General features: G+C 49.0%; 1 protein-coding gene across 2 annotated transcripts in view; it reads left to right on the top strand.

Moving 5' to 3' along the window:
* The window catches only part of TEX55 (testis expressed 55), a 74,728-nt gene extending 65,050 nt beyond the window's left edge, over positions 1-9,678 (top strand). For both annotated transcript variants that reach the window (XM_073668584.1, XM_073668583.1), the window contains one exon: positions 9,366-9,678. In XM_073668584.1, coding sequence (XP_073524685.1) covers positions 9,366-9,401 — 36 coding nt within the window. In that variant the 3' untranslated portion in view covers positions 9,402-9,678. The remainder of the gene's footprint in view (positions 1-9,365) is intronic.
* Positions 9,679-27,880: the final 18,202 nt, after the last annotated feature.

The following is a 27,880-nucleotide window of genomic DNA, read 5'->3' as shown; positions in this document are numbered from 1 at the left end:
TATAGTGTGTGCAGCGTGTGTGTACAGTGTGTGCAGCGTGTGTGTACGTTGTGTGCAGCGTGTGTGTACAGTGTGTACAGTGTGTGCAGCGTGTTTGTATAGTGTGCAGCGTGTGTGTGTAGTGTGTACAGTGTGTGCAGCGTGTGTGTATGGTGTGTGCAGCGTGTGTGTGTAGTGTGTACAGTGTGTGTGTATGGTGTGTGCAGCGTGTGTGTACAGTGTGTGCCGCTTGTGTGTATAGTGTGTGCAGCATGTGTGTGTGTGTAGTGTACAGTGTATGTACAGTGTGTGCAGCGTGTGTATAGTGTGTGCAGCGTGTGTGTACAGTGTGTGCAGCGTGTGTGTATGGTGTGTGCAGCGTGTGTGTACAGTGTGTGCCGCTTGTGTGTATAGTGTGTGCAGCATGTGTGTGTGTGTAGTGTACAGTGTATGTACAGTGTGTGCAGCGTGTGTACAGTGTGTGCAGCGTGTGTATAGTGTGTGCAGCGTGTGTGTACAGTGTGTGCAGCGTGTGTGTGTAGTGTGTGCAGCATGTGTGCAGCATGTGTGTGTGTGTAGTGTGCAGCGTGTGTGTCTGGTATGTTCAGCGTGTGTACAGTGTGTGCAGCGTTTGTGTACAGTGTGTGCAGCGTGTGTGTACAGTGTGTGCATCGTGTGTGTGTGCAGCGTGTGTGTACAGTGTGTACAGTGTGTGCAGCGTGTATGTACAGTGTGTGCAGCGTGTGTGTGTAGTGTGTATGGTGTGTGCAGCGTGTGTGTAGTGTGTACAGTGTGTGCAGCGTGTGTGTATGGTGTGTATAGTGTGTGCAGCGTGTGTGTACAGTGTGTGCAGCGTGTGTGTACGTTGTATGCAGCGTGTGTGTGTAGTGTGTACAGTGTGTGCAGCGTGTGTGTATGGTGTGTGCAGCGTGTGTGTGTAGTGTGTACAGTGTGTGCAGCGTGTGTGTATGGTGTGTGCAGCGTGTTTGTGTAGTGTGTACAGTGTGTGCAGCGTGTGTGTATGGTGTGTATAGTGTGTGCAGCGTGTGTGTACAGTGTGTGCAGCGTGTTTGTATAGTGTGCAGCGTGTGTACGTTGTGTGCAGCGTGTGTGTAGTGTGTACAGTGTGTGCAGCGTGTGTGTATGGTGTGTGCAGCGTGTGTGTGTAGTGTGTGCAGCATGTGTGTATGGTGTGTGCAGCGTGTGTGTACAGTGTGTGCCGCTTGTGTGTATAGTGTGCAGCATGTGTGCAGCATGTGTGTGTGTGTGTGTAGTGTGCAGCGTGTGTGTACAGTGTATGTACAGTGTGTGCAGCGTGTGTACAGTGTGTGCAGCGTGTGTATAGTGTGTGCAGCGTGTGTGTACAGTGTGTGCAGCGTGTGTGTGTAGTGTGTGCAGCATGTGTGTGTGTGTAGTGTGCAGCGTGTGTGTCTGGTATGTTCAGCGTGTGTGCAGCGTGTGTGTACAGTGTGTGCAGCGTGTGTGTACGGTGTGTGCAGCGTGTGTGTATGGTGTGTGCAGCGTGTGTGTACAGTGTGTGCAGCGTGTGTACAGTGTGTGCAGCGTGTGTACAGTGTGTGCAGCGTGTGTATATGGTGTGTGCAGCGTGTGTGTATGGTGTGTGCAGCGTGTGTGTGTACTGTGTGTGCAGCGTGTGTGTGCAGCGTGTGTGTACAGTGTGTGCAGCGTGTGTGTATGGTCTGTACAGTGTGTGCAGCGTGTGTGTGTACAGTGTGTGCAGCGTGTGTGTACGTTGTGTGCAGCGTGTGTGTACAGTGTGTGCAGCGTGTGTGTATGGTGTGTGCAGCGTGTGTGTATGGTGTGTATGGTGTGTGCAGCGTGTGTGTACAGTGTGTGTACAGTGTGTGCAGCGTGTGTGTATGGTCTGTACAGTGTGTGCAGCGTGTTTGTATAGTGTGTATAGTGTGTGCAGCGTGTGTGTACAGTGTGTGCAGCGTGTGTGTACGTTGTGTGCAGCGTGTGTGTACAGTGTGTACAGTGTGTGCAGCGTGTTTGTATAGTGTGCAGCGTGTGTGTGTAGTGTGTACAGTGTGTGCAGCGTGTGTGTATGGTGTGTGCAGCGTGTGTGTGTAGTGTGTACAGTGTGTGCAGCGTGTGTGTATGGTGTGTGCAGCGTGTGTGTACAGTGTGTGCCGCTTGTGTGTATAGTGTGTGCAGCATGTGTGTGTGTGTAGTGTACAGTGTATGTACAGTGTGTGCAGCGTGTGTACAGTGTGTGCAGCGTGTGTATAGTGTGTGCAGCGTGTGTGTACAGTGTGTGCAGCGTGTGTGTGTAGTGTGTGCAGCATGTGTGCAGCATGTGTGTGTGTGTAGTGTGCAGCGTGTGTGTCTGGTATGTTCAGCGTGTGTACAGTGTGTGCAGCGTGTGTGTACAGTGTGTGCATCGTGTGTGTGTGCAGCGTGTGTGTACAGTGTGTACAGTGTGTGCAGCGTGTATGTACAGTGTGTGCAGCGTGTGTGTGTAGTGTGTATGGTGTGTGCAGCGTGTGTGTAGTGTGTACAGTGTGTGCAGCGTGTGTGTATGGTGTGTATAGTGTGTGCAGCGTGTGTGTACAGTGTGTGCAGCGTGTGTGTACGTTGTATGCAGCGTGTGTGTGTAGTGTGTACAGTGTGTGCAGCGTGTGTGTATGGTGTGTGCAGCGTGTGTGTGTAGTGTGTACAGTGTGTGCAGCGTGTGTGTATGGTGTGTGCAGCGTGTGTGTGTAGTGTGTGCCGCTTGTGTGTATAGTGTGCAGCATGTGTGCAGCATGTGTGTGTGTGTGTGTAGTGTGCAGCGTGTGTGTACAGTGTATGTACAGTGTGTGCAGCGTGTGTACAGTGTGTGCAGCGTGTGTGTACAGTGTGTGCAGCGTGTGTGTACAGTGTGTGCAGCGTGTGTGTACAGTGTGTGTGTGACGCATGAGTGTGCATGCAGTCTGTGATCTCGGTTCCCGCGTGCTCGCTGTGTAGTGAGCGGTGACTATTTATTGTCTCAGCTCCTCCCTGATGATTGGAGGAAAGCGGCTGCAGTGAGAATATAAGTTCATCATCTCCTTGCAGCCGATCTTCCAGTTAATACTGCCACATATGTGTAATCCGCTATTTACCGCTCTGATGTCTGAGTTACGTGTGAGCTTCGTTTTCTTTGTGCAGTGTAATAAATCTGTGGTGTAAGTGCACAATATTTCCTCACCACACTAGCGCATTCGCAGCATTGCAGATCTTTTCACACTCTGTGTGAGTGCGGTTATGTAATCAGTTGCTGTAGTATAAATTGTTTGGGGTTTGCTGTATTTCTGACACATCTGATTTCACTTTCATTTTAATTATATCCGTGCTATTTCCTCATGAAGAATCCATTCCCATACTGGTGAGATAACATCAGGTTGTGTCTTGGATTATAGGGATTTTCTTTTTGTACACAAGTCTCATTACGCTGCCTCGTCCTGTGTGGCAGAACAGAGTGTGACCTGCAGTCAGAATACAGATGACAGAAATGCAATCTGTACATAGCTGAAATAATGGATTATGCCCAGTGCAAGGTCTTCGGGGGCCGAGCATGACACAGGGATCTTCACTTAGTGTAGGGTCTGCGGGGGCCAAGCATGACACAGGGATCTTCACTTAGTGTAGGGTCTGCAGGGGCCAAGCATGACACAGGGATCTTCTCTTAGTGTAAGGTCTGCAGGGGCCGAGCACAACACAGGGATCTTCTCTTAGTGTAGGGTCTGCGGGGGCCGAGCACAACACAGGGATCTTCTCTTAGTGCAAGGTCTATGAGGGCCGAGCATGACACAGGAATCTTCTCTTAGTATAAGGTCTGCGGGGACCAAGCATGACACAGGGATCTTCTCTTAGTGTAGGGTCTGCGGGGGCCGAGCACAACACAGGGATCTTCTCTTAGTGCAAGGTCTATGAGGGCCGAGCATGACACAGGAATCTTCTCTTAGTGTAAGGTCTGCAGGGACCAAGCATGACACAGGGATCTTCTCTTAGTGTAAGGTCTGCGAAGGTGGAGCACAACACAGGGATCTTCTCTTAGTGCAAGGTCTGCGAGGGCCGAGCATGACACAGGGATCTTCTCTTAGTATAAGGTCTGCGGGGACCAAGCATGACACAGGGATCTTCTCTTAGTATAAGGTCTGCGGGGAGCAAGCATGACACAGGGATCTTCTCTTAGTGTAAGGTCTGCGAGGGTGGAGCATGACACAGGGATCTTCTCTTAGTGTAAGGTCTGCGAGGGTGGAGCACAACACAGGGATCTTCTCTTACTGCAAGGTCTGCGAGGGCCGAGCATGACACAGGAATCTTCACTTAGTGTAGGGTCTGCGGGGGCCAAGCATGACACAGGGATCTTCTCTTAGTGTAAGGTCTGCAGGGGCCGAGCACAACACAGGCATCTTCTCTTAGTGTAGGGTCTGCGGGGGCCGAGCACGACACAAGGATCTTCTCTTAGTATAAAGTCTGCGGGGACCAAGCATGACACAGGAATCTTCTCTTAGTGTAGGGTCTGCGGGAGCCAAGCATGACACAGGAATCTTCTCTTAGTGTAAGGTCTGCGAGGGCGGAGCATGACACAGGAATCTTCTCTTAGTGTAGGGTCTGCAGGGACCAAGCATGACATAGGGATCTTCTCTTAGTATAAGGTCTGCGGGGGCCAAGCATGACACAGGGATCTTCTCTTAGTGTAAGGTCTGCGAGGGTGGAGCATGACACAGGAATTTTCTCTTAGTATAAGGTCTGTGGGGACCAAGCATGACACAGGGATCTTCTCTTAGTGTAAGGTCTGTGAGGGTGGAGCATGACACAGGAATCTTCTCTTAGTGTAAGGTCTGCGAGGGTGGAGCATGACCCAGGAATGTTCTCTTAGTGTAAGGTCTGCGAGGGTGGAGCATGACACAGGGATCTTCTCTTAGTGTAAGGTCTGCGGGGGCTGAGCATGACACAGGGATCTTCTCTTAGTATAAGGTCTGCAGGGACCAAGCATGACACAGGACTCTTCTCTTACTGTAGGGTCTGTAGGGGCAGAGCATGACACAGGGATCTTCTCTTAGTATAAGGTCTGCGGGGACCAAGCATGACACAGGAATCTTCTCTTAGTGTAAGGTCTGCGGGGGCTGAGCATGACACAGGAATCTTCTCTTAGTATAAGGTCTGCGGGGACCAAGCATGACACAGGAATCTTCTCTTAGTGTAAGGTCTGCGAGGGTGGAGCATGACACAGGGATCTTCTCTTAGTGTAGGGTCTGCGGGGACCAAGCATGACACAGGAATCTTCTCTTAGTGTAAGGTCTGCAGGGGCGGAGCATGACACAGGGATCTTCTCTTAGTATAAGGTCTGCGAGGGTGGAGCATGACACAGGGATCTTCTCTTAGTATAAGGTCTGCGGGGGCTGAGCATGACACAGGGATCTTCTCTTAGTGTAGGGTCTGCGGGGGCCGAGCACGACACAAGGATCTTCTCTTAGTATAAAGTCTGCGGGGACCAAGCATGACACAGGAATCTTCTCTTAGTGTAGGGTCTGCGGGAGCCAAGCATGACACAGGAATCTTCTCTTAGTGTAAGGTCTGCGAGGGCGGAGCATGACACAGGAATCTTCTCTTAGTGTAGGGTCTGCAGGGACCAAGCATGACACAGGGATCTTCTCTTAGTATAAGGTCTGCGGGGGCCAAGCATGACACAGGGATCTTCTCTTAGTGTAAGGTCTGCGAGGGTGGAGCATGACACAGGAATTTTCTCTTAGTATAAGGTCTGTGGGGACCAAGCATGACACAGGGATCTTCTCTTAGTGTAAGGTCTGCGAGGGTGGAGCATGACCCAGGAATGTTCTCTTAGTGTAAGGTCTGCGAGGGTGGAGCATGACACAGGGATCTTCTCTTAGTGTAAGGTCTGCGGGGGCTGAGCATGACACAGGGATCTTCTCTTAGTATAAGGTCTGCAGGGACCAAGCATGACACAGGACTCTTCTCTTACTGTAGGGTCTGTAGGGGCAGAGCATGACACAGGGATCTTCTCTTAGTATAAGGTCTGCGGGGACCAAGCATGACACAGGAATCTTCTCTTAGTGTAAGGTCTGTGGGGGCTGAGCATGACACAGGAATCTTCTCTTAGTATAAGGTCTGCGGGGACCAAGCATGACACAGGAATCTTCTCTTAGTGTAAGGTCTGCGAGGGTGGAGCATGACACAGGGATCTTCTCTTAGTGTAGGGTCTGCGGGGACCAAGCATGACACAGGAATCTTCTCTTAGTGTAAGGTCTGCAGGGGCGGAGCATGACACAGGGATCTTCTCTTAGTATAAGGTCTGCGAGGGTGGAGCATGACACAGGGATCTTCTCTTAGTATAAGGTCTGCGGGGGCTGAGCATGACACAGGGATCTTCTCTTAGTATAAGATCTGCGGGGACCATGCATGACACAGGGATCTTCTCTTAGTATCAGGTCTGCGGGGACCAAGCATGACACAGGGATCTTCTCTTAGTGTAAGGTCTGCGAGGGTGGAGCATGACACAGGGATCTTCTCTTAGTATAAGGTCTGCGGGGGCTGAGCATGACACAGGGATCTTCTCTTAGTATAAGGTCTGCGGGGACCAAGCATGACACAGGGATCTTCTCTTAGTATCAGGTCTGCGGGGACCAAGCATGACACCGGGATCTTCTCTTAGTATAAGGTCTGCGGGGATGGAGCATGACACAGGGATCTTCTCTTAGTGTAAGGTCTGCGAGGGCGGAGCATGACACAGGAATCTTCTCTTAGTGTAAGGTCTGCGGGGATGGAGCATGACACAGGGATCTTCTCTTAGTGTAAGGTCTGCGAGGGTGGAGCATGACACAGGAATCTTCTCTTAGTGTAGGGTCTGCGAGGGCGGAGCATGACACAGGAATCTTCTCTTAGTGTAAGGTCTGCGAGGGTGGAGCATGATACAGGAATCTTCTCTTAGTATAAGGTCTGCGGGGACCAAGCATGACACAGGAATCTTCTCTTAGTGTAAGGTCTGCGAGGGTGGAGCATGACACAGGAATCTTCTCTTAGTGTAAGGTCTGCGAGGGCGGAGCATGACACAGGAATCTTCTCTTAGTGTAAGGTCTGCGAGGGCAGAGCATGACACAGGAATCTTCTCTTAGTGTAGGGTCTGCGGGGACCAAGCATGACACAGGGATGTTCTCTTAGTGTAGGGTCTGCGGGGACCAAGCATGACACAGGAATCTTCTCTTAGTGTAAGGTCTGCGAGGGCGGAGCATGACACAGGGATCTTCTCTTAGTATAAGGTCTGCGGGGACCAAGCATGACACAGGGATCTTCTCTTAGTATAAGGTCTGCGGGGACCAAGCATGACACAGGGATCTTCTCTTAGTATAAGGTCTGCGGGGACAAAGCATGACACAGGGATCTTCTCTTAGTGTAAGGTCTGCGAGGGCGGAGCATGACACAGGGATCTTCTCTTAGTATAAGGTCTGCGGGGACCAAGCATGACACAGGAATCTTCTCTTAGTGTAAGGTCTGCGAGGGCGGAGCATGACACAGGAATCTTCTCTTATTGTAGGGTCTGGGGGGGGGTGGAGCATGACACAGGGATCTTCTCTTAGTATAAGGTCTGCGGGGACCAAGCATGACTCAGGAATCTTCTCTTATTGTAGGGTCGGGGGGGGTGGAGCATGACACAGGGATCTTCTCTTAGTATAAGGTCTGCAGGGGTGGAGCATGACACAGGGATCTTCTCTTAGTGTAAGGTCTGCGGGGGCCGAGCTTGACACAGGGATCTTCTCTTAGTATAAGGTCTGCGAGGGTGGAGCATGACACAGGGATCTTCTCTTAGTGTAGGGTCTGCAGGGGCCAAGCATGACACAGGAATCTTCTTCATGTTTTTCATTTAGTGTATGGCAGGGATGTAAAACTCAAACACACAGAGGACCAAAATGAAAAACTTGGACAAAGTCGCAGGCCAACCAGTATACAGTATAATGGGCCCCACATAGTCCTCCATATAGAATAGTGGGTCCCACATAGTCCTCCATACAGAATAGTGGGCCCCACATAGTCCTCCATACAGAATAGTGGGCCCCACATAGTCCTCCATACAGAATAATGGCCGTACATAGTCTTCCATACAGTATAATGAGCCCCACATAGTCCTCCATACAGTATAATGGGTCCCACATAGTCCTCCATACAGTATAATGAGCCCCACATAGTCATCCATACAGTATAATGGCCCCACATAGTCCTCCATACAGTATAATGGCCCCACATAGTCCTCCATACAGTATAATGAACCCCACATAGTCCTCCATACAGTATAATGAGCCCCACATAGTCCTCCATACAGTATAATGAGCCCCACATAGTCCTCCATACAGTATAATGAGCCCCACATAGTCCTCCATACAGTATAATGAGCCCCACATAGTCCTCCATACAGTATAATGGGCCCCACATAGTCCTCCATACAGTATAATGGGTCCCACATAGTCCTCCATACAGTATAATGGTCCCACATAGTCCTCCATACAGTATAATGGTCCCACATAGTCCTCCATACAGTATTATGGGACCCACATAGTTCTCCATACAGTATAATGAGCCCCACATAGTCCTCCATACAGTATAATGATCCCCACATAGTCCTCCATACAGTATAATGGGCCCCACATAGACCTCCATACAGTATAATGGCCCCACATAGTCCTCCATACAGTGTAATGGCCTCACATAGTCCTCCATGCAGTATAATTGCCCCACATAGTCCTCCATACAGTATAATGGCCCCACATAGTTCTCCATACAGTATAATGGCCCCACATAGTCCTCCATACAGTATAATTGCCCCACATAGTCCTCCATACAGTATAATGGTCCCACATAGTCCTCCATACAGAATAATGGTCCCACATAGTCCTCCATAAAGTATAATGGCCCCACATAGTCCTCCATACAGTATAATGGGCCCCACATAGTCCTCCATACAGAATAATGGCCCCACATAGTCCTCCATACAGTATAATGGTCCCACATAGTCCTCCATACAGTGTTATGAGCCCCACATAGGGGTGGTGGTTCTGGTGTCACAGGCCAGAGTTTGACATGCGTGGTGTACGGTTTGCGGGGTAAAGCAGGACACAGGGATCTTCTCTTTCTTATTCTTAGTTTACTGTAGAGTCTGTGGGGGCCGAGCAAAACACAAGGATCTTCATGTTCTTCGTTTAGTGTAGGCTCTACGGGGGCCGAGAATGACTCAGGGATTTTTCTCTTTGGTATTGAGTAGAGTACAGTCTCACAAATAACACATTGTACGTAAGTAACTTTATAATGGATATAGATGTTATAATATAGATGTTATAATGGATGTTTGTGACAAAGAAGCATAAAGTTGTGCCTCTGCTTTTTAGGTCCAGTCTATGATCTCCAGCAAGAAGGACCAGTAATGACCCCTTCCCCGAGGAACCTATTGAGAAGAACTTCACACTCTTCAACCATTTAGATCAATGGCATCCGCTATAAAGGAGCGTGTAACATTTAGGAGAGACTATTCTAATCACTGATGGTATTAGACCTCCGGGTACTATCTCCCCCTGGAATTAATCCCCTAGGGCTGCACTCAGCCATAACTACGGTGTAATTACCGGATGATATTAGTGTGACCAGCGGCTCCGGTTCTGTTTTCACTGCAACATGGAATAAAAATTATGTATTGTTGGAAAATCCTTCATTGCCGATCTTCTATTTTATCTACATTTGGGACTGTATTAATCCTTCAGGATTTCCATGCTTGGAGCTCTGACTTTACTGTGTTGTATAACCTTCCAGAACTGATAATAATCCTCCAAGACAGGTGCTAGTCCCTCAGGACTAAAACTAGCGCTGCTAGACTGATTCTCCAGGCCTGGACTAGCCATTTGGGATTGGTACTAATCCTCTAGGAGGGGCATCAATCCTAACCCGTCAGGGATGGCACCAATCCTAACCCTTCAGGGATGGCATCAATCCTAACCCTTCAGGGATGGCATCAATCCTAACCCTTCAGGGATGGCATCAATCCTAACCCTTCAGGGATGGCACCAATCCTAACCCTTCAGGGATGGCACCAATCCTAACCCTTCAGGGATGGCATCAATCCTAAGCCTACAGGGATTGCACCAGTCCTAACCCTTCAGGGATGGCACCAATCCTAACCCTTCAGTGCTAACCCTTCAGTTTTGGCATCAGTCCTAACCCTACAGGGATGACACCAATCCTAACCCTTCAGGGATGGCACCAATCCTAACCCTTCAGGGATGGCACCAATCCTAACCCTACAGGGATGGCACCAATCCTAACCCTACAGGGATGGCATCAATCCTAACCCTTCAGGGATGGCATCAATCCTAACCCTTCAGGGATGGCATCAATCCTAACCCTACAGGGATGGCATCAATCCTAACCCTACAGGGATGGCATCAATCCTAACCCTACAGGGATGGCATCAATCCTAACCCTTCAGGGATGGCACCAATCCTAACCCTTCAGGGATGGCATCAATCCTAACCCTTCAGGGATGGCATCAATCCTAACCCTTCAGGATTGGCACCAATCCTAACCCTACAGGGATGGCACCAATCCTAACCCTTCAGGGATGGCACCAATCCTAACCCTACAGGGATGGCACCAATCCTAACCCTTCAGGAATGGCATCAATCCTAACCCTTCAGGGATGGCACACAAGCCTCTCTCCTCTCCTGGCAGTTGGTGCAATGTATCAGTGCAGGCAACATGTTAATAATAGTGTTGAGTGAGCACTAAAATGCTCGGGTGCTCGAAGCTCGGGCCGAGCTCACCTTGATACTCGGGTGCTCGACCCGAGCAACAAGCCCAATGTTAGTCTATGGGAGACTCGAGCATTTTTGCGGTGGCACCCCCGGCAGTCTTTTAAAAGCCTAACAAGTGCCCAAAACGATAGTGACAGTGCTCAAATGACATGGGGACAGCATGGGCATCGCCCCAGGAAGCATTTCTGACCCCCAGGTCACTGCTGTCAACAACGTGGTGAGAGGTATTAAGCCACTTTTACAGGCTCACAATAAAACGTTCAAAAACTAAAGTGAAACTTTTTTCCTGTGAAATATGTTAAGGAACATCCTTTCCAGGGTAAAGACTTGTGTATAAGTTAAAATAAATGACCAAAAACAAAAATACTCCTCCACACCTTCGGCTATGTTCACAAGTAGCATTTTTTATGCGTTTTTGCACTTTTGTATTGCTTTCAACTATGACAAATGCATTCACCGTGAAATGTCATTTTAACATTTTACAACCTTATCTGGCCATGTGCTGTGTGACACATGCATAAAGTGCTGAAAAGACAAGGGAACAGCATGTGGAAGACCCCTGGAAGCATCTCTGACTCCCAGGTCACTGTCTAAAAGTGTGCCCATCAGAAGTGATCCTTACCGCATCAGAAGATGCAGACTTGCAACTATCCCCATGCAAGTTCTAGTCCCAGGGCAGTGTTCAATTGTACCTCCCCCATTCCTTGCAATACAAGCTCAAGTATGCAGCCTGCCACCCACCCACCCCCAGGCTGCAATACCATACTGCTTGCTTGCTTGAACTTGAAATTGGGCCTTTTAGGCATGTGGAGGCGGAATCTGGCCACCACGTCATGGCTGTGTTGGCGGCCTGGAATCCATACTCAGTCCCCAGCCGCCCGGCGGCCGGGTGTCCATACTCGGTCCCCAGCCGCCCCGTGGCCGGGTGTCCACACACGGTCCCCAGCCGCCTGGGAGCAGCCGGGTGTCCATAAACGGTCCCCAGCCGCCCCTATTTCTCCTTGGAACATCCCCCCACACACTTTTCTTAGCCCGGCCTGCTTTAGGCAGCATTGGACGAGCCCACCAGAGAACCAGACTCCTCCGGTGGGCCCTGACTTCTCCATCGGTGGAGTTGAGAGTGCCAAGGTGAGGAGCATGATGATGATGACAGAAGTTAGCATCTGCTATGTTTTCTTTTAATGCAAGTGTAAGTGTGCAGCCTGCCACCCACCCACCCCCAGACTACAATTCCATACTGCTAGCTTGCATTTGAAATGGGGCCTTTTAGTTTGGAGGAGGCCGAAGCTGGCCACTACCTCATGGCTGCTTCGGCAGCGAGGTATCCATACTCAGTCCCCAGCCGCCCATATTTGTCCTGGTGTGCCTTATACATAAGATTAAGCGCGTATACCAAAACATTACCTGTGCCCTCCCCAGTGCATTTAGTGGGAAGGAGAGCCTATTCTGCTGTAGTGTGTGCATGCCAAACCCCTGTTCATGGTACATGCGAAGATGCCTTCCACCTTGCACCTGTCGTTGCAGACTTGCAACTATCCCCATTCAAGTCCTTGTCCCAGGGCAGTGTTCAATTGTACCTCTCCCATTCCTTGCAATGCAAGCGCAAGTATGCAGCCTGCCACCCACCCACCCCCAGGCTGCAATACCATACTGCTTGCTTGCTTGCACTTTAAATTGGGCCTTTTAGGCATGTGGAGGCGGAATCTGGCCACCACGCCATGGCTGTGTCGGCGGCCTGGTATCCATACTCAGTCCCCAGCCGCCTGGTGGCCGGGTGTCCCCGCTTGCTCCCCAGCCTCCAGGGGGTGGCCGGGTGTCCATACTCGGTCCCCAGCCACCCCTATTTGTCCCGGTAACCTTTCCCACACTTTTCTTAGCCTGGCCTGCTTTAGGGCAGCATTGGCCGAGCCCACCGGACTATCAGACTCCTCCGGTGGGCCCTGGCTTCTCCATCAGGGGAGTTGAGAGTGCCAAGGTGAGGAGCATGATGAGGATGATAGAAGTTAGCATCTGCTTTGTTTTGTTGTAATGCAAGCGCATGTATGTAGTAGCGGCTAGGCCTGAGGTGGTCAGTGTTTTGGCGCATATCCTACCTCCTCCGAGGATTGCTGGATGTTTTCCTGCTACTATCCAAGTTCTATGACTCCCGTTAAAACAAAGCTTCAGGTGATAAATGATGGATGAGGTAGTGGCAAAGGAGAAAGAGCAGGAGGAACAGGGACCATTCACATCAATATCAGGCCAGTCAACCAGATATGTCTTGTAGGATATGTTTCTGTAACAAAAGGAGCGGTTCGGCTACACAGTTATAGGGCATACAGTGAGTGCAATGCTTACCAAAAATTTCGAGCCACTCCAATGCCCCTTGGAAATGACATGGAGGTCAGAGGGCGTTAACTAAACCTTTTTTTCCATTTATAGCAACTGGGTCTCCCGTGCACTGTTGGCCTAAGCAGTGAATGGAAGGCTTTCCAAAAATTATGAGGAACTGCAATGCCCCTTACAAGAGCCATGTGTGGCACCCCAGGGGTCTGGTCACCACAGTAATAGAGATATTACGTCGGAGAGCAAGTGGGAGGTTTCCTGGTCAGGATCCCTTAAACATGCAACATCCTCCTGCCCCAATCCTGGGAGGGGAGAATTCTGCCCTTATAAACTGGATCTGGGGCGGGGTTGAGTGAGTCAGAGAACAGTCAGAGTCAGAGTTAGAGTGAGAGCAAGGGAAAGTAACAGCAAGGAGCTCTGTAGGAGCTAGGAGCTAAAGACCAGGGACTGGAAGCTGAGCAGAGCTCGCCCTGGCAGAAGACAATAGGAACCGGACACAGGAGTCCGAAGCTGTGAGGACTTATATATCCAGCAGCAGAAACCAGCCGGCAGGGGATTTCAGGTTCTCTGGCCATAGAAGCCCGGAGGCTCAGTCACAAGCAAGGGACCAGCACCGCCGTCGTGGAGCGGAGGCTAACAGAAGGCCCCAAGTCACCAGCCATTCGGGTGAGCACTACACGGTACACTCAGGGACGTGAGCTACTTCTACCCGCTTACAGCAAGGTAGCCAGGAAGAGTGCAGACAGATGGGGAGGCCTACACCTCCACCTGGCCAGGGGAACTCCTGCTTGCTCACAGACTGACCAGGCTTCTTATGCTAGCCAGTACTCCTGGTAGGGTCTACCTTATAATCATCAGTAAAGACCCTGAACTGCACCATCACCCCCATCATCCACACTCACTGCCCTGAGGCTATACTCCTCCCGAGGGGAGTTATCCCATTCTATGCTCCGCACACAACACCAGCCTCAGCGGTCTGCCTCGCAGCGGTGGTACTCCCTGACCGCAATCCACGGGTGGCGCAGTCGGACAATTAACCTCAAGACATAAGAAAGACTGCCTGAGCCACGGGACCGGGTCACCGCCACGGAGACTACAGACCCCAGAGACCCGGCACCGGGTATCCCACACACGTGTACACACGGCCCAGGGGGCGCGTCACATGCAGTACAGCATATTACAAACATAAGTCCCATTATTGGGGAGTGGGTGCCCCATAGTATTTGCTTATGCTTTCCCAGCAAAAGCTGCCAAAAATTAGGACGGAGCGACTTGCAATGCCCCTTACAAGAGCCATGCAGTACAGCATATTACAAACATAAGTCCCATTATTGGGGAGTGGGTGTCCCATAGTATTTGCTTATGCTTTCCAAGCAAAAGCTGCCAAAAATTAGGACGGAGCAACTTGCAATGCCCCTTACAAGAGCCATGCAGTACAGCATATTACAAACATAAGTCCCATTACTGGGGAGTGGGTGTCCCATAGTATTTGCTTATGCCTTGCAAGCAAAAGCTGCCAAAAATAAGGACGGAGGAACTTGCAATGCTGGCACCCTGGTGGTATAGTGGTGGTGGAGGCTGAGGATAAGGAGAAGAAGATTAAACAGCCGAAACGAGGAAGCGTATACCCATGTGTGGGTGTGAAGCGGTGCATGTGAATACACCTCCCGAAATAACACAGTGGATTTGACTTTATGTTACTCTGCTGTCATTTGGTGGTGATGAGAAGTCTGGCCCAATCCAGCCCTTGTTCATTTTGATAAGGGTCAGCTTGTCAGCATTGTCAGTTGACAGGCGAGTGCGCTTATCAGTTATAATTCCCCCAGCGGCACTAAAAACACGCTCTGATAACACGCTAGCGGCAGGGCAGGCCAGGACCTCCAAGGCGTACAGAGCGAGTTCATTCCAAGTGTCCAGCTTGGATACCCAATAATTAAAAGGCACAGAGGAATCACGGAGGACGCTGGTACGATCGGCAAGGTACTCCCTCACCATCTTTTGAAACTTTTCACTCCTTGTGAGAGTACTCCGCGCCTCAGGGCCTGTAAGCTGGGCGGGTGTCAGAAAACTGTCCCAGAACGTTGACAGTGTTCCCCTGCCTCTGCTGGATTGGAGTTGCATCTCTCTCGCCTGTACGCCTTGGTTGGGCAACGAACTGTGACCTCTACCGCTAGCGTGTTCAGATGGGAATTTTTTTAAGAGTTCTGCAGCAAGGGCCTTCTGGTACTGCTCCATTTTTGTAGACCTCTCCACCTCAGGAATAAGAGAGTGAAAGTTCTCCTTGTAGCGGGGGTCTACAAGTGTCACCAACCAGTAATGACTGTCACCCAACATTTTGAAAATGCGAGGGTCATAGTTAAGGCAGCGTAACATAAAGTCAGCCATGCGTGCCAGACTGGTAACGGGCAAGATTTCCGTGTCCTCACCAAGATGACGACTGACCATGCTCTCCTCCTCCTCCTCTTCCTCCTCCCCCCCGTCCTCAGGCCACCCACGCTGAACCGACGGTATGACACTTGTACAGGTACTACCGTCTACAACGCATGATAGCAGCTCCTGTTCTTCCTCCTCCTCCTCCTCCTCTCCCTCATTGTCCCCCAATGCACATTGGGATGAGATGAGGCTGGGCTGTGTGTAATCGCCCGCTACGGCTTCTTGATCCATCTCATCATACTCTGGCTGCAATGCCTCCTCTTTAATTCTCTGCAGAGAGCATTGCAAAAGACAGACAAGTGGGATGCTGACACTAATGATGGCGTCATCGCCACTCACCATCTTGGTGGCCTCCTCAAAGTTTGTCAGGATGGTACATATGTCAGACATCCAGGTCCACTCCTGAGGTCTTATGTGTGGAGTCTGACCTGAATATCGACGGCCTTGTTGCAGCTGGTACTCCACAACTGCTCTCTTCTGCTCACAAATCCTTTGCAACATGTGGAGGGTAGAGTTCCAACATGTGGGGACATCACACACCAGTCGGTGTGCCGGAAGCTGCAAACGCTGCTGCAACACAGCAAGGGCGGCGGAAGCTGTAGCCGACTTCCGAAAATGAGCTGACAGGCGGCGTACTTTCACGAGCAGATCTGGCAACTCGGGGTACGATTTAAGAAACCGCTGAACCACGAGGTTAAGCACATGAGCCAGGCATGGTACGTGTGTGATCTCACCTCGCCTCAGAGCCGCCACCAGGTTACGGCCATTGTCACACACGACCATGCCTGGATGTAGGTTCAGCGGTCTCAGCCACAGATCTGCCTGCTCTTTCACAGCTGTCCACAACTCACAAGCAGTGTGAGGTTTATCACCTAAGCTTATGAGTTTCAGCACAGCCTGTTGCCGCTTGGCGGAGGCAGTACTGCAGTGCTTCCAGCTTGTAACTGATGTGGTGATATCTGAGATGGAGGCTGAACATGAGGAGGAGGAGGATGATGATGCGCAGGAGCTGTACACTGTGGGGGCAATGGACATAGGGCCCGCAATCCTCGGTGTGGGGAGGATGTGTTCCGTCCCAAGGTCCGACTGGGTCCCGGCTTCCACTATGTTTACCCAGTGTGCCGTCAGAGAGATGTACCGTCCCTGGCCACAAGCAGTTGTCCACGTGTCCGTTGTCAGGTGGACTCTCCCAGTAACTGCGTTGTTGAGGGCACGGCAGATGCTTTGGGACACGTGCTTGTGTAGTGCGGGGATGGCACACCGGGCAAAATAGTGTCGGCTGGGGACCGAGTACCGAGGGACGGCCACCGCCATAAGATTGCGGAAGGATTCCGGCTCCACCAGCCTAAAAGGCAGCATTTCCAACGCAAGCAGTCGTGAAATGTGCGAATTTAGGACTGTGGCCTGTGGGGCGTTAGCTGCGAATTTCCGCTTTCGTTCAAAGGTCTGGGATATGGACAATTGAACGCTGCGGTGGGACGTGGACGTGGACGTTGATGCTGTTTCTTGAGAAACTGCCATAACAAGTGAAGACTGAGAGGAGGGGGCATCTTTACATGCAGTATGGACAGGGGATTGCCTTGCACACACAACAGGGGGTTCTATTGCACGCACAACAGCGGAAGAAGCATTGGTGACACCCGCTGACACTGGTCGTGGACCCTGGGTTTCGCCCCACAAAGTCGGGTGCTTTGCTGCCATGTGCCTGATCATGCTGGTGGTGGTCAGGCTGGTAGTTTTGTCACCCCTGCTGATGCTGGCATGGCAGGTGGAACATATGGCCTTTTTGGGGTTATCAGCAGAGTCTTTAAAAAAATTCCAGACTCTAGAAGACCTACCGCTTGTACTGGCAACGTCCCTCGTGTTGGTGTTACGGGGAACGGTTGCCTGCCTTCTGTGTGCGGCCACCACACTGCTTCTTCCTGCCTGTTGGAGTACTCTGCCTCCCTCCCCCTGTGTGCTGCTGGCCTCACTCTGCATGTCCTCCTTCCACGTTTGGTCAGTTACTAGATCATCCACCACCTCCTCCTCTTCCACTTGCGCACCACGATCCTCCTCCTCACTTCCTGGCAATTGTGTCTCGTCATCGTCCACCTCTTGTGACAGATTGCCAACGTCGACTTCCTGTGGCCGTGGTTGTTCAAATATTTGGGCATCGCAACATGGGATCTTCTCTTCCACCACTTCAAGCGTATCAGGCGAGGGGCCCAAATATGGAAATGGACCAGTGAACAGCTCTTCAGAGTGTCCAAGTGTGGGATCACTTGCTGTCTGACGACACTCGGCATGGTGGGAGGAAGGAGCATCAGGGTGAGGAGGAGTATGCGGTTGAGACTCACGGCTACTAAGAGTTGACCGTGTGGAAGACAGACCGGAGGTGGTGGTGCCCAGGTAACTGGAAGTATTGTCTGCTATCCAATTAATAACCTGTTCACACTGATCAGTTCTCAATACTGGTGTTGTTCTGTGCTTCCCTAGTAATTCGGTCAAGAAGTGGGAGCGAGAAGATGTGGCTGTTGGTTGTGGCACATTTTCACCTTGGCCACGGCCCCATCCTCTGCACGCACCATCACCAGAACGTCCACTTCCACGTCCCTTGCCACGCGCCTTGCCCATTGTAAGTGAAGTAAAATAGCTTACACTCGCACTATCAATGGAAAAAGGGTAATAAAGAGTAGATTAGAACCGTGGAAGAGGAAAACCACAGTTATTGTTTACTGGGGTATACCACACTTTTTTAAATAGAGATATTTGCGGCTGAACAGTGAGCGACACACTCAAACTGCTTTTTTTTTTTTAGATACAAATGGCCCAAAATGGATAATACAGAGGTTTGAACCGTGGAACTGCAAAACAACACTTCTGTTTCTCTAGCCTACACCAGACTATTTTCAACAGATATATTTGTGTCTGAAAAATCAGAGACACGCTTTTTTTTTGGGGGGGGGGGGGGGGGTGGACACACCAAAAGGTTAATAAAACCTGTATTTGTACAGTGTGAAGGAGGAAAAAAAAGGAGGATTTAGATGGAAAAAAAAGGATTTTTCCTGGCCCCCGACACCTGGTGCTAAGTCCAGCAATTTCAGCAACAGGAGGACACAGGACTGTAATGCAGCGTTTGCTGGTATAACCACTGCGTCTCCTATACAGCCTGCCTGCCTGATATCTGGGATGGATATTAGTCCTGAGAAGGACTGTTTGTTTGATCTGGCAGCCTTTACAGACCCTACACTAATTATTGCGCAGTATAAATCTCTCCCTAGCTCAGCAGCGCTGACCCTACACTGTCTGATCCCGAGCGACTGTGTCCAAGATGGCGGCGCCCGGTTTTAAATACTCGAGGTGACACTGTGCGGCCAGCCAATCACTGTAATGCCCACAAACAACATGGCTGCTGCATTACAGTGACTGGCTGGCAATCCCTGCATGTTCATTGGCTCTGTAAAGCGCGCCAAACATGCAGGGCGGAGACCCGAGCTCCCGCCCGAGTAACCCGGAAATGCTCGGTGCTCGCCGAACATCCGATGCTCGGGCGAGTACCGCGCAGTGTCGAGCATGCTCGCTCAACACTAGTTAATACCTGTTTAGAGTCCTTGGCCTTTACCCGCCTGCACTGATACATTGTAGCAGACTATCAGGGCAGGGAAGAGCATTTTGCACAGATGTGTTTAGTGCACAGAGGATTGTCTGGATTGAATACAACTGTAACAAAACTTCAGCTGTGAGCTGTATTATCTGCAGTGTTGTTATGTACAGGATTCCAGGCTGAAGATGGAAATGCCATCATCTCCATTCACTGACACAAGTGGAGTCAGGCCATGATTTTCTGGCCTTCTATCTATTAATGAACACTGCAGTCTACATACTGTCTGGAGTCAGCCCACACCATGGCTGAAATGGCTGATAACATAGAGCAATAGCATGTATACACCTGTGTCCTAAATCACCAGGCTGACAACTGGGGGCAATAGAGAACGGAGATAAGATGGGTGTTAATCCCGTGTGTGTCCGGCATCCATCACCACAAATCTGATGACTGCTGAGCTGTGTATCTAATCCTATCCTGTGTGATACTGTCTGCTGAGCCGTGTATCTAATCCTATCCTGTGTGATACTGTCTGCTGAGCTGGGTATCTAATCCTATCCTGTGTGATAGTCTGCTGAGCTGGGTATCTAATCCTATCCTGTGTGATAGTCTGCTGAGCCGTGTATCTAATCCTATCCTGTGTGATACTGTCTGCTGAGCTGTGTATCTAATCCTATCCTGTGTGATACTGTCTGCTGAGCCGTGTATCTAATCCTATCCTGTGTGATACTGTCTGCTGAGCTGTGTATCTAATCCTATCCTGTGTGATACTGTCTGCTGAGCCGTGTATCTAATCCTATCCTGTGTGATACTGTCTGCTGAGCCGTGTATCTAATCCTATCCTGTGTGATACCGTCTACTGAGCTGTGTATCTAATCCTATCATATGTGATACTGTCTGCTGAGGTGTGTATCTAATCCTATCCTGTGTGATACTGTCTGCTGAGCCGTGTATCTAATCCTATCCTGTGTGATACTCTGCTGAGCCGTGTATCTAATCCTCTCCTGTGTGATACTGTCTGTGAGCTGTGTATCTAATCCTCTCCTGTGTGATACTGTCTGCTGAGCCGTGTATCTAATCCTATCCTGTGTGATACTGTCTGTGAGCTGTGTATCTAATCCTATCCTGTGTGATACTGTCTGCTGAGTAGTGTATCTAATCCTCTCCTGTGTGATACTGTCTGCTGAGCTGTGTATCTAACCTATCCTGTGTGATACTGTCTGCTGAGCTGTGTATCTAATCCTATCCTGTGTGATACTGTCTGTTGAGCCGTGTATCTAACCTATCCTGTGTGATACTGTCTGCTGAGCCGTGTATCTAATCCTATCCTGTGTGATACTGTCTGCTGAGCCGTGTATCTGATCCTATCCTGTGATACTGTCTGCTGAGCTGTGTATCTAATCCTATCCTGTGTGATACTGTCTGCTGAGCTGTGTATCTAATCCTATCCTGTGTGATACTGTCTGCTGAGCTGTGTATCTAACCTATCCTGTGTGATACTGTCTGCTGAGCTGTGTATCTAATCCTCTCCTGTGTGATACTGTCTGCTGAGCTGTGTATCTAACCTATCCTGTGTGATACAGTCTGCTGAGCTGTGTATCTAATCCTATCCTGTGTGATGCTGTCTGCTGAGCTGTGTATCTAATCCTATCCTGTGTGATACTGTCTGTTGAGCCGTGTATCTAACCTATCCTGTGTGATACTGTCTGCTGAGCCGTGTATCTAATCCTATCCTGTGTGATACTGTCTGCTGAGCCGTGTATCTGATCCTATCCTGTGATACTGTCTGCTGAGCCGTGTATCTAATCCTCTCCTGTGTGATACTGTCTGTGAGCTGTGTATCTAATCCTATCCTGTGTGATACTGTCTGCTGAGTAGTGTATCTAATCCTCTCCTGTGTGATACTGTCTGCTGAGCCGTGTATCTAATCCTATCCTGTGTGATACTGTCTGTGAGCTGTGTATCTAATCCTATCCTGTGTGATACTGTCTGCTGAGTAGTGTATCTAATCCTCTCCTGTGTGATACTGTCTGCTGAGCTGTGTATCTAACCTATCCTGTGTGATACTGTCTGCTGAGCTGTGTATCTAATCCTATCCTGTGTGATACTGTCTGCTGAGCCGTGTATCTAATCCTATCCTGTGTGATACTGTCTGCTGAGCCGTGTATCTGATCCTATCCTGTGATACTGTCTGCTGAGCTGTGTATCTAATCCTATCCTGTGTGATACTGTCTGCTGAGCTGTGTATCTAATCCTATCCTGTGTGATACTGTCTGCTGAGCTGTGTATCTAATCCTCTCCTGTGTGATACTGTCTGCTGAGCCGTGTATCTAATCCTATCCTGTGTGATACCGTCTGCTGAGCCGTGTATCTAATCCTATCCTGTGTGATACAGTCTGCTGAGCTGTGTATCTAATCCTATCCTGTGTGATGCTGTCTGCTGAGCTGTGTATCTAATCCTATCCTGTGTGATACTGTCTGTTGAGCCGTGTATCTAACCTATCCTGTGTGATACTGTCTGCTGAGCCGTGTATCTAATCCTATCCTGTGTGTTACTGTCTGCTGAGCCGTGTATCTGATCCTATCCTGTGATACTGTCTGCTGAGCTGTGTATCTAATCCTATCCTGTGTGATACTGTCTGCTGAGCTGTGTATCTAATCCTCTCCTGTGTGATACTGTCTGCTGAGCCGTGTATCTAATCCTATCCTGTGTGATACCGTCTGCTGAGCCGTGTATCTAATCTTACACTGTGTGATACTGTCTGCTGAGCCGTGTATCTAATCCTATCCTGTGTGGTACTGTCTGCTGAGCCGTGTATCTAATCCTCTCCTGTGTGATACTGTCAGCTGAGCCGTGTATCTAATCCTATCCTGTGTGAAACTGTCTGCTGAGCCATGTATCTAATCCTCTCCTGTGTGATACTGTCTGCTGAGCCGTGTATCTAATCCTATCCTGTGTGGTACTGTCTGCTGAGCCATGTATCTAATCCTCTCCTGTGTGATACTGTCTGCTGAGCCGTGTATCTAATCCTATCCTGTGTGATACTGTCTGCTGAGCTGTGTATCTAATCCTATGCTGTGTAATACTGTCTGCTGAGCTGTGTATCTAATCCTACCTGTGTGATACTGTCTGCTGAGCCGTGTATCTAATCCTATCCTGTGTGAAACTGTCTGCTGAGCCGTGTATCTAATCCTATCCTGTGTGATACTGTCTGCTGAGCTGTGTATCTAATCCTATGCTGTGTAATACTGTCTGCTGAGCTGTGTATCTAATCCTATCCTGTGTGATACTGTCTGCTGAGCCGTGTATCTAATCCTATCCTGTGTGAAACTGTCTGCTGAGCAGTGTATCTAATCTTACACTGTGTGATACTGTCTGCTGAGCTGTGTATCTAATCCTATCCTGTGATACTGTCTGCTGAGCTGTGTATCTAATCCTATGCTGTGTAATACTGTCTGCTGAGCCGTGTATCTAATCCTATCCTGTGTGAAACTGTCTGCTGAGCCATGTATCTAATCCTCTCCTGTGTGATACTGTCTGCTGAGCCATGTATCTAATCCTCTCCTGTGTGATACTGTCTGCTGAGCCGTGTATCTAATCCTATCCTGTGTGATACTGTCTGCTGAGCTGTGTATCTAATCCTATCCTGTGTGATACTGTCTGCTGAGCCGTGTATCTAATCCTATCCTGTGTAATACTGTCTGCTGAGCTGTGTATCTAATCCTCTCCTGTGTGATACTGTCTGCTGAGCTGTGTATCTAATCCTATCCTGTGTGATACTGTCTGCTGAGCTGTGTATCTAATCCTATCCTGTGTGATACTGTCTGCTGAGCTGTGTATCTAATCCTCTCCTGTGTGATACTGTCTGCTGAGCTGTGTATCTAATCCTATCCTGTGATACTGTCTGCTGAGCTGTGTATCTAATCCTATGCTGTGTAATACTGTCTGCTGAGCTGTGTATCTAATCCTATCCTGTGTGATACTGTCTGCTGAGCTGTGTATCTAATCCTCTCCTGTGTAATACTGTCTGCTGAGCCGTGTATCTAATCCTATCCTGTGTGATAGTCTGCTGAGCCGTGTATCTAATCCTATGCTGTGTGATACTGTCTGCTGAGCTGTGTATCTAATCCTATCCTGTGTGATACTGTCTGCTGAGCTGTGTATCTAATCCTCTCCTGTGTAATTCTGTCTGCTGAGCTATGTATCTAATTCTATCCTGTGTGATACTGTCTGCTGAGCTGTGTATCTAATCCTCTCCTGTGTGAAACTGTCTGCTGAGCCATGTATCTAATCTTCTCCTGTGTGATACTGTCTGCTGAGCATGTATCTAATCCTATCCTGTGTGATACTGTCTGCTGAGCTGTGTATCTAATCCTCTCCTGTGTGATACTGTCTGCTGAGCTGTGTATCTAATCCTAGCCTGTGTGATAGTCTGCTGAGCCGTGTATCTAATCCTATCCTGTGTGATACTGTCTGCTGAGCTGTGTATCTAATCCTATCCTGTGTGATAGTCTGCTGAGCCGTGTATCTAATCCTATCCTGTGTGATACTGTCTGCTGAGCCGTGTATCTAATCCTATCCTGTGTGATACTGTCTGCTGAGCCGTGTATCTAATCCTATCCTGTGTGATACTGTCTGCTGAGCCGTGTATCTAATCCTATCCTGTGTGATACTCTGCTGAGCCGTGTATCTAATCCTCTCCTGTGTGATACTGTCTGCTGAGCCGTGTATCTAATCCTATCCTGTGTGATACTGTCTGCTGAGCTGTGTATCTAATCCTATCCTGTGTGATACTGTCTGCTGAGCTGTGTATCTAATCCTATCCTGTGTGATACTGTCTGCTGAGCCATGTATCTAATCCTCTCCTGTGTGATACTGTCTGCTGAGCTGTGTATCTAATCCTATGCTGTGTAATACTGTCTGCTGAGCTGTGTATCTAATCCTATCCTGTGTGATACTGTCTGCTGAGCCGTGTATCTAATCCTATCCTATGTGAAACTGTCTGCTGAGCCATGTATCTAATCCTCTCCTGTGTGATACTGTCTGCTGAGCCGTGTATCTAATCCTATCCTGTGATACTGTCTGCTGAGCTGTGTATCTAATCCTATCCTGTGTGATACTGTCTGCTGAGCTGTGTATCTAATCCTATCCTGTGTGATACTGTCTGCTGAGCTGTGTATCTAATCCTCTCCTGTGTGATACTGTCTGCTGAGCTGTGTATCTAATCCTATCCTGTGTGATACTGTCTGCTGAGCCGTGTATCTAATCCTATCCTGTGTGATACTGTCTGCTGAGCTGTGTATCTAATCCTATCCTGTGTGAAACTGTCTGCTGAGCCGTGTATCTAATCCTATCCTGTGTGATACTGTCTGCTGAGCATGTATCTAATCCTATCCTGTGTGATACTGTCTGCTGAGCTGTGTATCTAATCCTATCCTGTGTGATACTGTCTGCTGAGCCGTGTATCTAATCCTAGCCTGTGTGATACTGTCTGCTGATCTGTGTATCTAATCCTCTCCTGTGTGATACTGTCTGCTGAGCTGTGTATCTAATCCTAGCCTGTGTGATACTGTCTGCTGATCTGTGTATCTAATCCTCTCCTGTGTGATACTGTCTGCTGAGCTGTGTATCTAATCCTATCCTGTGATACTGTCTGCTGAGCCGTGTATCTAATCCTCTCCTGTGTGATACTGTCTGCTGATCTGTGTATCTAATCCTATCCTGTGTGATACTGTCTGCTGAGCCGTGTATCTAATCCTATCCTGTGTGATACTGTCTGCTGAGCCGTTTATCTAATCCTATCCTGTGTGATACTGTCTGCTGAGCTGTGTATCTAATCCTATCCTGTGTGATACTGTCTGCTGAGCCGTGTATCTAATCCTATCCTGTGTGATACGGTCTGCTGAGCTGTGTATCTAATCCTATCCTGTGTGAAACTGTCTGCTGAACATGTATCTAATCCTATCCTGTGTGATACTGTCTGCTGAGCATATATCTAATCCTATCCTGTGTGATACTGTCTGCTGAGCCGTGTATCTAATCCTATCCTGTGTGATACTCTGCTGAGCCGTGTATCTAATCCTCTCCTGTGTGATACTGTCTGCTGAGCCGTGTATCTAATCCTATCCTGTGTGATACTGTCTGCTGAGCTGTGTATCTAATCCTATCCTGTGTGATACTGTCTGCTGAGCTGTGTATCTAATCCTATGCTGTGTAATACTGTCTGCTGAGCTGTGTATCTAATCCTATCCTGTGTGATACTGTCTGCTGAGCCATGTATCTAATCCTATCCTGTGTGATACTGACTGCTGAGCCGTGTATCTAATCCTATCCTGTGTGAAACTGTCTGCTGAGCCATGTATCTAATCCTCTCCTGTGTGATACTGTCTGCTGAGCCGTGTATCTAATCCTATCCTGTGATACTGTCTGCTGAGCTGTGTATCTAATCCTATGCTGTGTAATACTGTCTGCTGAGCTGTGTATCTAATCCTCTCCTGTGTGATACTGTCTGCTGAGCTGTGTATCTAATCCTATGCTGTGTAATACTGTCTGCTGAGCTGTGTATCTAATCCTATCCTGTGTGATACTGTCTGCTGAGCCGTGTATCTAATCCTATCCTGTGTGAAACTGTCTGCTGAGCCATGTATCTAATCCTCTCCTGTGTGATACTGTCTGCTGAGCCGTGTATCTAATCCTATCCTGTGTGATACTGTCTGCTGAGCCGTGTATCTAATCCTATCCTGTGTGAAACTGTCTGCTGAGCCATGTATCTAATCCTCTCCTGTGTGATACTGTCTGCTGAGCCGTGTATCTAATCCTATCCTGTGTGATACTGTCTGCTGAGCTGTGTATCTAATCCTATCCTGTGTGATACTGTCTGCTGAGCCGTGTATCTAATCCTATCCTGTGTGATACTGTCTGCTGAGCCGTGTATCTAATCCTATCCTGTGTGATACTGTCTGCTGAGCTGTGTATCTAATCCTATCCTGTGTGATACTGTCTGCTGAGCCGTGTATCTAATCCTATCCTGTGTGATACTGTCTGCTGAGCTGTGTATCTAATCCTATCCTGTGTGAAACTGTCTGCTGAGCCGTGTATCTAATCCTATCCTGTGTGATACTGTCTGCTGAGCTGTGTATCTAATCCTCTCCTGTGTGATACTGTCTGCTGAGCATGTATCTAATCCTATCCTGTGTGATACTGTCTGCTGAGCTGTGTATCTAATCCTATCCTGTGTGATACTGTCTGCTGAGCCGTGTATCTAATCCTAGCCTGTGTGATACTGTCTGCTGATCTGTGTATCTAATCCTCTCCTGTGTGATACTGTCTGCTGAGCCGTGTATCTAATCCTATCATGTGTGATACTGACTGCTGAGCCGTGTATCTAATCCTAGCCTGTGTGATACTGTCTGCTGATCTGTGTATCTAATCCTATCCTGTGTGATACTGTCTGCTGAGCCGTGTATCTAATCCTATCCTGTGTGATACTGTCTGCTGAGCCGTGTATCTAATCCTATCCTGTGTGATACTGTCTGCTGAGCTGTGTATCTAATCCTATCCTGTGTGATACTGTCTGCTGAGCTGTGTATCTAATCCTATCCTGTGTGATACTGTCTGCTGAGCCGTGTATCTAATCCTATCCTGTGTGATACGGTCTGCTGAGCTGTGTATCTAATCCTATCCTGTGTGAAACTGTCTGCTGAGCCGTGTATCTAATCCTATCCTGTGTGATACTGTCTGCTGAGCATGTATCTAATCCTATCCTGTGTGATACTGTCTGCTGAGCTGTGTATCTAATCCTATCCTGTGTGATACTGTCTGCTGATCTGTGTATCTAATCCTCTCCTGTGTGATACTGTCTGCTGAGCTGTGTATCTAATCCTCTCCTGTGTGATACTGTCTGCTGAGCTGTGTATCTAATCCTAGCCTGTGTGATACTGTCTGCTGATCTGTGTATCTAATCCTATCCTGTGTGATACTGTCTGCTGAGCCGTGTATCTAATCCTCTCCTGTGTGATACTGTCTGCTGAGCTGTGTATCTAATCCTACACTGTGTGATACTGTCTGCTGAGCTGTGTATCTAATCCTATCCTGTGTGATACTGTCTGCTGAGCAGGTATCTAATCCTATCCTGTGTGATACTGTCTGCTGAGCAGGTATCTAATCCTATCCCGTGTGATACTGTCTGCTGAGCTGTGTATCTAATCCTATCCTGTGTGATACTGTCTGCTGAGCGGTGTATCTAATCCTATCCTGTGTGATACTGTCTGCTGAGCCGTGTATCTAATCCTATCCCGTGTGATACTGTCTGCTGAGCTGTGTATCTAATCCTATCCTGTGTGATACTGTCTGCTGAGCGGTGTATCTAATCCTATCCCGTGTGATACTGTCTGCTGAGCAGTGTATATAATCCTATTAGGTGTGATACAGTCTGTTTAACCTGCTGTATCTAAGCCTATAATTTATGAAACTCTCTAGTGTATCTAATCTTGTAATGTGTGATAATCTCCAGTGTATCTAAGTTGTGTGATACACCGCCTGCTTTGCCTCCTATGTAAATAATGGGCATATAGCTGGCGCCATCTCCTGGTCATGACTGTATATTACCTCTGGAGGAGTCTGTGAGATGATGAGGATGTAGTAGATGTGTTCGTGCTCAGCTTCACTTTATGTTTGTTGTCGCGCAGTAATGCGGTCCCCGGGGGGCGCTGCCGCCACCGACTCCTCGCCGTACACAGTAACATGTCTAATGAA

This window comes from Phyllobates terribilis, unplaced genomic scaffold (assembly GCF_046119375.1).
Source record: "Phyllobates terribilis strain yellow unplaced genomic scaffold, ASM4611937v1 Scaffold_2__4_contigs__length_985480577, whole genome shotgun sequence".
Lineage (NCBI taxonomy): Eukaryota > Metazoa > Chordata > Amphibia > Anura > Dendrobatidae > Phyllobates > Phyllobates terribilis.
The sequence above is the reverse complement of the archived record's forward strand: the minus strand, read 5'-3'. Positions and strand labels throughout refer to the sequence as shown.